This window comes from Neopsephotus bourkii, unplaced genomic scaffold, assembly GCF_033783945.1.
Source record: "Neopsephotus bourkii isolate Nb327-2 ecotype Australia unplaced genomic scaffold, CSIRO-AGI_Nbou_v1 NB_281, whole genome shotgun sequence".
NCBI lineage: Eukaryota > Metazoa > Chordata > Aves > Psittaciformes > Psittacidae > Neopsephotus > Neopsephotus bourkii.
The window spans coordinates 992,355-1,005,266 of record NW_026900790.1 but is presented as its reverse complement, the minus strand read 5'-3'; the positions used below and the strand labels follow the sequence as shown (position 1 = coordinate 1,005,266).

Sequence of the window (12,912 nt, the reverse complement as noted above, 5' to 3'; positions counted from 1 at the left end):
TAAACTGTCATCTTTAATCAGACACACACAGCAAGGCTGTCAGTTCTCATAAAGCATTGGGGGAGAGAAAAAAAAACAGGCACAAAATGTGAAGCTGTTCCCCATCTCCTTTCCTGTGCCCCGCTTCTGTGATGGCCTCGCTCAGAACGAAACCTTTTCTTAGCAGTGTGACAACAAGAAGCTTTTCTGCAACGTGTCTTGATAATTCAGACTTTATGAGAGCCTGTCAAAGAGAAAAGAGTGAGGATTCGCCTGCAAGAAACATCCATCCCCGCTGTTGACGGATATAAAGCACTAAATGTCAACAGCAAGGGACTTGTCAACTCAACGTCTTCTAAACACTCATTAAGCCAGGCGAGGGGGGAGGAGGATAGAATTCAGGAGGTGGGTGTCAAACTGTTCCTTGGAGATTTCGATTCAGGTCAATTGAAGTAAACAGCCAGGGTAGGAAAAGCTGCATCAAACATCTGTCACACTCAGGATGAGTATTAATAACTCCAAAATAAAGATGGGGCTATTAGGCATCACAGGGACTCCTGGCACCTTAATGAGAAGCAGGAGTTGAGATCTCCTGAGCGGAGCCCTATTTGTCTCTCCACACAGCAGAGCCTGAACCATCTTTAGGTTAGATCTAAGGCAGAAGCTCTTCCCTGTGAGGGTGCTGAGGCGCTGGCACAGGGTGCCCAGAGAAGCTGTGGCTACCCCATCCCTGGCAGTGTTCAAGGCCAGGTTGGACACAGGGGCTTGGAGCAAGCTGCTCCAGTGGAAGGTGTCCCTGCCCGTGGCAGGGGTTGGAACTGGAGGGGCTTTAAGGTCCCTTCCAACCCAAACCACTCTGGGATTCTCTCTGTCTGCCTCACTGTCTCCCTCTCTAAAGGGAAGGTATTGCCTCCCTTGCAGAAGTGAGATTTAGATTAACTACATGATGTTTCTTCCCCTCTCTTAAGAACAGGGGTATGTCTCAAGCCTTCAAACAGTAATCATAAAATCTGAAGGGTTTTATTTTTAAGGGCTCAGGAACTTTAACAGTCTGCAAATAATGTTTTCCTGTGTAGATAACATCTCAGCCTTCTCATTCCCTGAACCTTATTCAAACTGAAGTGCAAACTTCAGCACACAGTATTGTACGTTCCCCCCTCTCAGCTTGAGTCAGTTTCATTCATTTCCCTAAAATCAAGTATTTCAGCTTTGATTTCTAAAAGCTAAAGACATCACCTCTCATTATTTAGCACTATCTGTGCTCTAGGACCATTCAACATTTTCCATCTACTTCACTGATAATCTATACCCCTTAGACTGATAAAATACCACTCTTCTTGGCATATATGGTACCATTTAACATAGTCTAAACATACTAAATGTAACTAATAAAGTAATTTAATTTTCACACTCCTTTTGCTTCCCAAATAACACATTCCTCATAGCATGAAATATTGATTTTATAATACACAGCCAGAAGATATTTCAGCATATGTTAAAATCAAATTAGTTGTTCATTATTATAGCTGGACAAATATACTAATAAAAGTGGTTATCAGTGAAGTACTGATATATATAACTGAGTTCTTAGTTATATACCTAGTTTTATATCAATCACAGCTCTGCAATTTGAACACTGCTCAGATGCAGCAGCACTTGATGCTCACAAAAACCAAAGGACTCAAGATGCCTCATAGGAACCGATGACAACTTTGCCATCCCTTCCCAACACCTTCGAAATCAACAGAGGGTTTAAATTCTATATACAGCACCTTTTATCTTGGTATATCCTGAATTAAACAGACATACAGCATGGAAAGCTAAAACATCACTGCTAATACATACATCCCTGCATGTACATACATATTCTATATGTTATGCATCTCCCTCTCAATGACAGGGTACCAGCGGAGCCTGAAATGTGACCTTCAGTGGTTCAGAGCTCATTGCCACCAGTCAGTGAGGAACATGCTGATATCAACAGGCAGCAGAAGTAAATTACTATCCTTGATTATTCCCCAAAGCATTTATTTTATTTATTGAAAGAGCAATCACTCTTTTATCAGCATTAACATAACTGGAAGACACAGGAAATTCCTCAAATGCTATCAAGTAAAAAGCCTACTGCTTCAAACGATGAAGACCAGTACAAATTAGCATCATCATTTAACTGTTAAATTCAAATGTCAAATCATTACCTGCTCTTCCAACCCCCACTCTGATCAATCCAAAATACCAAGAAGTTGCTAACTCTGCAATGCTTTGGACCATGCACACATCAGAGCATTAAACTTCAGTCCCTACATCCCAAACAACATTAGCAAAGTCAAATCAGTAATTCTGCCTTTCCTTCTTCCCCCCTTTTTTTTGGTACTTTAATACATCCACACTTTGCTTTTCACTTCCTCACTCCCCAGACTTTGAAATCAAAGGCAGTGATTAGAACACTGCTGACACATTGCAGTTCATCCCATCTGGTGAAGGGGGAGATCCCCCAAGATAGACAAGCCCACTAGACAGAGGCAAAGGCTGCCAAGTCAATTTATAGGCTCCCTAGTCCACTCCTTCACAAGGACACAAGCTTGCTTAGAAGCAACTGCTTCTTCCGAATCAATGAACATTTGGCTTTCTCCTCCATCCTACAGCCCTTTTAATTGCTGCTTGATCTTAATGAAGTGTGGCTGATATTAATAAATGGATACCCTCGCGGCCTTAATACCCAACATCCAAACAACGTTCAACTGAGTTAGCATCAGTGGTGCTTTCACGATTCCAAATGCCCTCATCCCCGCTACCCCAGTCCCTCCTGTCCCTCCCCCTCCAGGCTCAAGACTGCAGACATCTGTTCTTCAATTGTCTGATCATAAACAGACTCTATAAAGCATATGTAAAATGATTATTACCCTCAAGAGCCAAGTGCCTTTCAAATGCCAGCTGAAACAAATACACGTTAAAAAGAGAAAGAAATCCCCACCAAACAAATGTTACAACAGACATCACTCAGGCTGTTCGATATGCACAACGTAAGGGTTCCACATTGATCCTGCGTGTTCCCTTTCCTCCAATGTGAGATGTCAGTCCACACACCAGTAACACCAGCGCTTCCAGGATCCAAGCAGATGTGGGTTGGCAGTGAAGGATGAAGAAAGCAACCGGACTCTTTTGGTAACTTTTATACTTTGACACCTCCCGCCAAATGTAATTAAGGGAAATCAGAGGTGTATCCCTCTTCAATTTGGAAGTGCAATTAGTTTTCATATGTAGTTAGTAAACCTATTCCCAGGAATCATCTCCGCTAGAATACCCACTTGTCTTCCAAAACCTCACTGTTCATTTAGTACGTGTGTGCTAGTGTCATTAAGTCCCGGTAATTAAGCTGGGGCTTGGTGAGTCTCAGTTGTCCTAGTGGAAATCAGGGACTTGCATCCCAAATGACAACACATCTCGCTTCCTGATTCTGGCTCGTTGCTCTAAATGAGTCTGAGGGAAGGAAGACATTAAAAACCACTCGTATGTATCTGCCCTTGGATTCTCCATGGTGGTAAGTTAAGAGTTTCTCTAAAGAAAGTTTGATTACTGGAGATATGGGGGTTAATTCACAGCCCTCTGAAACCCTGATGCTCCAGATCCTTCGTTCTTCAAAAGGATCTGGAGTCATGCTCAACCTCAGCGTGTAAATAAGAAACGATCCAAATAAGACTATTATAAGCAGTTGAACGCTGTGATTGTACAACTCTGATGTGATGGACAATGACATTTTTCATATTGGTATTACAAAAGACAGACATTCACACTGATGAATATGAATATGATGAATATGAATGCTCTGGTTACAGCTCTCCACCTAACATTATTGTGCTGAATTACATTTTAAAGACATCACTTAATGTGATGTTCAGGCTTTAAATCATCATGCCAACGTCTGGTTTTCCGGTGATCCAGTTAGTTTAACACTTTGAGAAGAATTCAGCTTCCTAATAAAATCAGCTCAGCCAGAAACAGCTGAAACTTCAGGCAACATATTTATGTGAATTTGATAAAGATGAGGAAAAAAAAACCCAACTTAAAACCCCAACAATAAAATATTGATCAATATGAATTCAAAACAGATTCATTTGAAGCCTGTACAAGTGACATGGAAGAAAGATGACTGAGGCAAGCCATAAGGAACCACAGCAACAAACAGAAGATAAAGTAAGTGAAAACTTCACACTCTGCTGCAATTACCTCCTCGAGAGCTTGACGGTTAATCAATGATGTCTAGGAAAGGGGGACAAAGATCTAACCAAGAAGGAGTGCAACATATAAGGAACACACACAGAAGATGATGTGCTAGAATTTATTGCAAACACCAATATTTTAGGCAAATCCTCCATATTCATCATTTTACCAGCACAGTCAGCATCATAGAGCCAAATTTAACAGGAGCCAATGGGTAAGGCAGTTTGCTGGTAGGACAGGTCATGGGTATTGACTCCCATCAGGAACAGAATTCCCTCTAGGAAATTACTATAAGCAAAAGAAATCCATTCCTATGGTCATGCCACTGCATTTAGACCTCATAGCAGCCTTCTAGTATCTGAAATAGGGACTATGACAATGCTGGGGAAGGACTCTCCATTAGGGACTGCAGTGATAGGACAAGGGGTAACGGGTTAAAATTTAAACAGGGGAAGTTTAGATTGGATATAAGGAGGGAGTTGTTTACTGCAAAGGTGATGAGGCACTGGAATGGGTTTGCCCAGGGAAGCTGTAAATGCTCCATCCCTGGCAATGTTCAAGGCCGGGTTGGACAGAGCCTTGGGTGACATGGTTTAGTGTGAGGTGTCCCTGCCCGTGGCAGGGGGGTTGGATCTTGATGATCTTAAGGTCCTTTCCAACCCTAACTCTTCTATGATTCTATGATCTTATTTGGCATTACCCACATGCCAAAGCTGAGGACCACGAGTTAAATCTAATACAGCAAGGTCTCACATTATTTACTTTGTTGATCACTCAAGTAGGTAAATCACCTTAAAGGAGTTTCTACAGTCTTGACCTACACCTAAACTCACCCCATTCTGCAGTGAGAAAAGGGTAAGCTGGGTCACAGAGCCTTTTCCTCCCCCTCATGCAGTTATTGATGAACTACTCAGTGCAAGAAGTGAAGATGCTGCAGATGGTTGGCATGAAAAATATGTTGTAAGCAGATACCTTCATCTTGAAGCAATTATTTTTTATGAGGCCAATTATTCCTACCGCCCATCTTGCAAGCTGGGAATGAAAGTGAAGTGCTTGTGAGAAGTGCTGTTTAAAGCAGAGCACTCCTGTGTGACTCGAATGGCAAGAAAAGGGCGGAAAATTAAGCAGGAAGACAAAGTGAAAGAAAGAAGTATTTCCACCAGTTTCCAAATCAATGTCAAGTATCTCATCAATAGAAATAAGAACATCATCACCCCCCTCAGTGCTTGAAAGAAGCCTGTAAATTCATTAAAGATTAAGGGATTGAAGCCCATATCTCAGTGGTCATATCTTGAACAGCATATTAACCATTGTCCACCTTTTCTCATGGTAAAATGGCTGAAAACTATAAATTGTGCTGCAGATGATTTATTTTTTAGCACATTTCTTTTGCACAAAAGACAGTTTAAAACAAAATATGGTGATGAAATTATTCATTTTATTATGGGCACCTAGGATTAAATGGAGAAGGTACAATGTCCTTTTATCGAGTAAGATGGAGTGTCACAAAAGCAGCTATTCTCAAGATGATTCCCGTATCTCATGTCCTGACATCAGAAATTCAAAATAAAAGGTATTTATGCACTTTGTGTCTGCATTTTTAAGGTCTAAGAAATCATAACTGACCACAGGTCTCCGCTACTGAGCCAGCAGTCAGGATATTCCTTCCTCTGGGGATCAGATTCCAATTACTTTTTATTACTATTTTATTATTGCTTGGGTTTAGCATGGAGAGACATGCCCTGCTGCCTAAGTGACTCATGATAGTGAGTAATACAGACAGAGCCAAGGAGGGAAATGCTCTAAAGGATGCTCTCATGCTAGTGCTGAATAGAAAAGGACATGTCTGATGATACAAGGCAAAAGCAGAGGTGGAAGATAGACATGAACTGAGGAAAAACATCATATTATTTAATTCAGGCAAAACTAAGAAGCTGAACAGGTAAATTACAAAGTAAAAAGAGCAAAATTAAAGTATCAGAAGTGAGTGACTCTGTGAAAAGAGGCTTATCATAGGCTTGCTCTGGTTTAAAGTTCCAGTAGTACCTGATGAGCTCTGAAGATGTTAGCAATTGGCAGGGCACTTGAAATCAGGCATTGAATTTGCAGTCCATAGACCATAGTGGATTTATCAAAGAATGAACTTACCTAGCAGTTCATAAAGTATCCTTCCGACTTCTTAATAAGCAGAATGCCCCATCCCTGGCAGTGTTGAAGGCCAAGTTGGACAAGGGGTTTGGAGCAACCTGCCCTAGTGGAAGGTGTAGTACTCACGGCAGGGGTTGGAACTGGGTGAGCTTTAAGCTCCCTTCCAACCCACACCATTCTATAATTCTATAATGGACACTCAGCGATAAAACAGGGTCACCCCATCAAGCAATCCCACTTGGTGTATGCTACCAAGAAAGATCAAAGAGCATCAACAACAAGTTCAATGAGTGACTACCTTATAGATGTGCACATCATTGCTGTGGGATGTTATCTCAGAAGTGGCAATATGCCCATAAAGAACAAAGATTAATTCTACTTATTTGCACCTGTAGAAACAAGTAGAAAGTCTGTCTTACCTGAGGAGGGGATGGAAGATGATGGTAATGTTCCTGGCTCCCGGTTTGCAGACAAACTTGGATCCGCCACCTTCAATTAAGTTATCATCTGGTCCTCCTGGAAAATAACATGGAACAAGTTGTCTAACAGATCTGAACATCCCTTGATTTTTTAGAGAGTAAGCGATAATTAAGCATTTAGTAAGTGATAATTAAACATGCATTAAATGCTTCATTCCTGGTGAAAGATCTGTAATTAAGGCAAAGATATGCTCTTTCTATCCTTGTGCAGCGCAGAGGAAGTACTCCTAAAGCAATGGCAACAATGCAGACAGTACTTATACAGTATTTTGGGCTCCTCTTGCCAAAGTTAGTGACAGTATTGCAGAAAGATTGGTAAGTTCAGGTCTTCTATAGCATAGGACCGAGTTTCAACTGCAGAAGAGTCTCCCAGCCACACCAGATGGAATGGGCCGAAGTCCAGCATACTGAACTGGAGGTGTTAACACAGCACCCATCAATCACACAGATGAGAGATGCCCAGATACCATTAAGACACTTGAACCTTATCGTTCTTCAAAACTCATGGTTCTTTAAAATGTCACCTCACGCTGGGGACCTCCAGTGTGAAGTTTCAAGTGACTTTAGCAGCTACTGGAACAGCACCAAACCGAACCTACAGCACATGAGCAGACACTTAAATCATCCTTTCTCTAAAGCACAAGGGCTTTTACCTTGTGTAATAAACACCCCAAAGTCTGGTAAGTGTGGCTATTGAGGCCCACAATGCTTAGTAGGCGTTTGAACAGCAGCAATTCACTGCTGCTTCCATATTGCTGTATGGAAAGCTCCTCCACCTCTGACTGATGATGCCACCATTCAATCTACTGGAAGATACCTGGGTTTTGATTAATAGTGACATGACATTTTAATTTCTTTATTATATATAACACCACTGGATCTTCTCAGGAGTCCATGTCCTACACTGTCTTGTACTTCCCTAGCAGAAGTCTCTGTTGCCCAAGTTCCAGTTGGGTACAAAGAGGAACAACAAACTGGTTGAGTTTGGCATGATCCTTGATAGTGAAACAAGCTCAAGAGAGCATTATTTGTACACCTGACTCCGGACCTTCAAGTGTGATGAAAACACCCCATCTTCACATCATTGCCACAAAACCACAGTTACTTCCACAGGCAGCTCCTAACACCAAAATACTCTAAATTAGGATACTAAGAGAAAAAAGAGGGTGGAGGAAAAATCTCCGTTTCCTCAAACCCCTTTATTTCCTTGTAGCAAGAAAGTCCACTTGTTACCCTTCCAGAAGGAAACTTCTTTAGGAAAACAGGTGCCCCCCACACAAGACAGCAGCAGAAAACAATCTCATCCTGAAACTGGCATCAATACAGCAGAAAATCCCTCATATTTTGGTGATGCTGCTTTGTTACTAAGCACAGGTCATCACCTTGCCGCTATTATCTCACAATTAAACCTGCCTACTCCAGTCTGGGACTAAAAAACTGAACCCCAAACATGAACTTAGGCAAAGTCTGTATATCCCGAATATTCTATTAATTCCTTTACATTTTGAATGTGAACTCTACTTAATGACTGAATACTAATAAATACAGAACGTAATCACATTACTGTGATAGCTTCATAGACAGGAAAATGACAAAGTGCTTGAAATCAAAACACCACCAACAGATTAGTGATTTTGTTGACCCTGACATCTGTCTGCCTCGAAATGCATAGAAGAATGTCTCCAGATTGGAAGGTTCAAGAGGAGGAACACAACTGATGAGCAAGTGAATCCAAGCTTCCTTGGTTTAATTCATTAACTGCAACTGATCTACAGATAAAGCCCTTTGAGGACTTGATTTCATTGACCCTCCTCCTGGTCGCAACGTCACAGCAGTATCCAAGGAGCACTCAGCTCAGCAACACTGGTTCTTCCATACCCCAAATGGTCCCTCCAGGTAAGGAGTGTTCTGCACAAGAGTTCTCATCACTGGTGTAGATTCTAAGATGCTGTTGAATACTTTTACTGCTACCCCATTGAAAGGGACAGTATTAAATTCCTTGTGGACTGGGAAATCCTCGCAAAATCTGCACATCTGAAATACTGCAGTCAGTATTCTACAGCTGGAATGCTAGGTTCAGTTTTGGTCTTTTGAAAGATGAAGATACGCTGGAGAGGGTCCAGAGAAGGGCCACAAAGATGCCTGGGAAGCTGTGTGAGGAAAGGCTAAGATTGCTGGGACTGTTCAGCCTGGAGAAGAGAAGGCTCAGGAAGATCGTGTCACCATGTTCCAGTATTTAAAGGGTGGCTATAAAAAAGACAGAAACTCCATTTTGACAAGGAAAAGACAAGAAGTGATGGGCACAAGTTACAACGGCACACGAGAGGAGAATTTTTCACCAGGAGAACAGTCACTGGAATAATGTCCCCAGAAAAGTGATGGATACTCCAATGTTGGACACTGTTAAGATTCAGCTGGACAGGGACATCTCCTCTAGGTCATGCTTTGCCCAGAAAGGTTGGACCAGATGATCCTTGAGGTCCCTTCCAACCTGGGATTCTAACATTCTATGACCTACAGCCACAGTATTCCCACAAGCTGACTCAGCTCTCAAACACCACCATTAGAACATCAAACAAACATCATTAGAACATGAAGCATCTTGATCCTACACTAACATAAGGACTCATGAAGCAGAAAGCAGCAGCTCAGGACAGAGTGTATACAGTTTTAGTGATTGTCTTTAGAAATAGGTAGCTCTTAAAAAAGTTCTGGAATTCCATTTTAAAAGTTAACTTCCACAATGGGGCAGTTTAGTTATGGAAAAACAAGAGGAGCAACATCTAGGAAGAGGAAATTCTTCATTGCCCTGATTAATGTCAAAGCTGCAATTTCCAGTGGGGTCTGTGTCTTAACTGACTTATTGAAGAACCCATCTGAGCATGAGCTATTGAGGCATGAACTAGGAAATACAGGCTGGAATTAAGAACAGGGTGTTATTCTTGTTACATCAAGTCACCCTGCACTAATCAATATTATTGACTGGGACAAGCTCCACAGGAAGGAATAAAACAATCTGTCTTATCTGCTTGGCCATATGATGATAGATTTGAGAAGAACAGAACACTGTCACTGAAAGAAAAAGATGCTTTTACTCTGCCCTTAGCTTTCCATTAATAAAAATGAATGCTCTGCACGTTGGTGTAAGCTATGAGGAAACTTAATTTTGTGTGTATTTAAATATTTTACCTTGAAAAATACCCAGAGACGTAAATCTTATACCTGAAGGAAAGGGTGCTCAGGCATTGGAACAGGCTGTCCAGAGCAGAGCTGCAGTCACCGTCCCTGCAAGTGTTCACACAGCGTGGAGACGAGGCCTCAGTGCCATGGGTCAGTGGTGGCCATGGCACTGCTGGGAATGGTTGGACTGGATGAGCTTAAAGGGCTTTTCCAACCTGGTTGATCCTATGATACCTCATACACACCAAGAAGAACCCAGCATTGGAACAGCTCTCTAATGAAAGCAGCCTCCTCTTTTCTTTACCTCTCTCAAAGCTGTCACCGTACCTTGACGGACCCTATGTTGATGTAGCCGAACAGCAGCACAGCTCCATTCATGCCCAGCCACAGCACAGGAGACCAAATGCTGCCATTTACCACAGTTTCAAAAACATTAGTTTTGTTACAAGTTGCATCTTGAGGAAGAGAGCTTATGATACCTTTGACTGTATATTAAAGTACAAATCACCATAGAATCCCAGAATGGTTTGGGTTGAAGGGACCTCAAAGCTCCTCCAGTTCCAACCCCTGCCACGGGCAGGGACCCCTTCCACTAGAGCAGCTTGCTCCAAGCCCCTCTGTCCAACCTGGCCTTGAACACTGCCAGGCATGGGGCAGCCACAGCTTCTCTGGGCACCCTGTGCCAGTGCCTCAGCACCCTCACAGGGAAGAGCTTCTGCCTAAGAGCTCAGCTCAGTCTCCCCTCAGGCAGGTTCAAGCCATTCCCCTTGACCTGTCCCTACAGGCCCTTGTCCCAAGCCCCTCTCCAGCTTTCCTGCAGCCCCTTTAGGCACTGGAGCTGCTCTAAGGTCTCCCCTTCAGGAGCCTTCTCTTCTCCAGCCTGACCCAGCCCAGCTCTTTCTAGTAGAGATTCCCCTTGACTACATCAAGGTCTGAATTCTGCATTTACACTGACCACTCAATACAGCATCACAACTACAGACAATAACCTGTGCTGGAAAGCCAACAGGCATCTCAATAAAAACACACCATGAACATCCCTTCATCTTTATCGATTCTTACGAAGAGCATCTCTTGCAGAGAGGTGAATGATCATTAATCCTAAGAAACCAACACCAGGCAGCTCCACAGAAAACAGGCACCAGATCAAGAGTGAGAAATAAATTACTCTTGGTTTGATTATTTTTTTTCCTCCTTATCAAGAGCATCTCAAACAAGAGCTGAGCATGTGAATTCTGTACTGCTGGGCTGTCCGGAACACACACCCCATCCACATGAGCATCCACCTCACTAGGGAAAAAGAGCTGCAAAGCCTAATTGCCAGTGAAGATTTCCAACTGCATGCAAGTGCTCAACTTCATCGCCATGACAGCTCGCTATAAGAACTGAGTACAGGACTAAGCATCCGTGCTCACTGATGTACAACATCACAGCGTACACAGCACTCCAATAAGAGTCTGGACCGAGTATACATGATTGCTTCTGCAGTGCTACACCACAGACATCTCATTTGGGTTGCAGGGTTTGCTGGGTTTTTGCTTTAGTTTAAGGCAAGAAAGTATAATATCCACATTATACAGGCACTAGGAAAAACAACCCCAAACTTTCTCAGCTGTCAGAAAGTATTATGCTTGCAGCAGTTCCTTCTTAAAGAGCACCAGCTTGCTGATTTAATTTGTCAAGTAGTAAATTATGAGACAAAAAACAAAGAAGAAAAAACTTGGAGGTGAAGTGAAATTTGTCATGGAGTTAATGATATCCTCACGCTGTGCTGGCAATGAAGTGCGCCCACCTGAATACCACTGCAAGTGGGAGTCGGAGAGGGGTCCATTAGTAACGCAGCTGAAATGGAGCCTAAAATGTCATGCTTCAAGATGAAAAAGCATCAGACTACCAAGAACGCCTGAATCTCTGCATGCATTTAAAGTTTGAACAAACATTAAGAGGGATTTAAGTTTGCCATTCTGCCTGGGATTTTAAAAATTTAAATATACATCAGTGATACAGTGGATGAAGTTGGCAAGCCATTATCCATCCCATCTGAGAAGCTGTGGCAGTTGGTGAAGTTCCCACTGACTGGAAAAGGGGAAACATTACATGCATCTTTAAAAAGGGAAAGAAAAGGAAGAGCTGGGGGAACTACAGGATAGTCAGTCTCACCTCAATGTCCTGGAAAATCATGGAGTAGATCCTCCTGGAAACTATGCTAAGCTATATGGACAGTAAGGAGGTGATTGGTGACTACCAACATGGGTAAATCATCTCTAATAAAGAGTGCCTTATATGATGGGGCTACAGCATTGGTGGATACAGGAAGAGTGAGTGACATCAACTACCTGGACTTGTGCAAGGCCTTTGACACTGTTGTACAACACATCCTTGTCTCTAAACTGGAATGACATGGATTTGATGTATGGAACACTCAGTGGATAAGGCACTGGATGGACACTCAAGAGTTGTGGTTAATGGCTTGATGTCCACATGGGGATCAGTGAGGAGCGAGTAGTGTCTCCCAGGGGTTGGTGCTGGAACTGATCTTGTTCAACATCTTTATTGGTGACAAAGATGGTGCAGGATGGAGCACCCTCAGAAAATTTGCTGATGATACCAAGCTACAAACAGAGACAATAACAGTGTTTCTATTAGCTTAAACAATTTTTTCCACAAAGGTTCAAGATTTATATGGAAGTTACTACTCCTCCATGTGTCTGAAGAGGAATCACACACTGCTCACTCTCTTGATGGAGAGTAAGGGAGGGAGGTGAGATGTCCAGTGTTCCTTGAAGGATGCTGGACAGAGCCTTGGGTGACACGGTCCAGTGCAAGGTGTCACTGCCTGTGTCAGGGGATAGGAACTGGATGATCTTAAGGTCCTTTCCAACCTAAACCATTCTGTGATTCTATG

The 12,912-nt window shown here is 42.5% G+C and overlaps 1 protein-coding gene across 2 annotated transcripts in view; it reads right to left on the bottom strand.

The window, feature by feature from the left end:
* Positions 1-12,912, bottom strand: part of EXOC4 (exocyst complex component 4) — a 393,637-nt gene that overhangs the window by 193,716 nt on the left and 187,009 nt on the right. For both annotated transcript variants that reach the window (XM_061346823.1, XM_061346824.1), the window contains exon 10: positions 6,768-6,864. In XM_061346823.1, the coding sequence (XP_061202807.1) occupies positions 6,768-6,864 (97 nt within the window). The remainder of the gene's footprint in view (positions 1-6,767; positions 6,865-12,912) is intronic.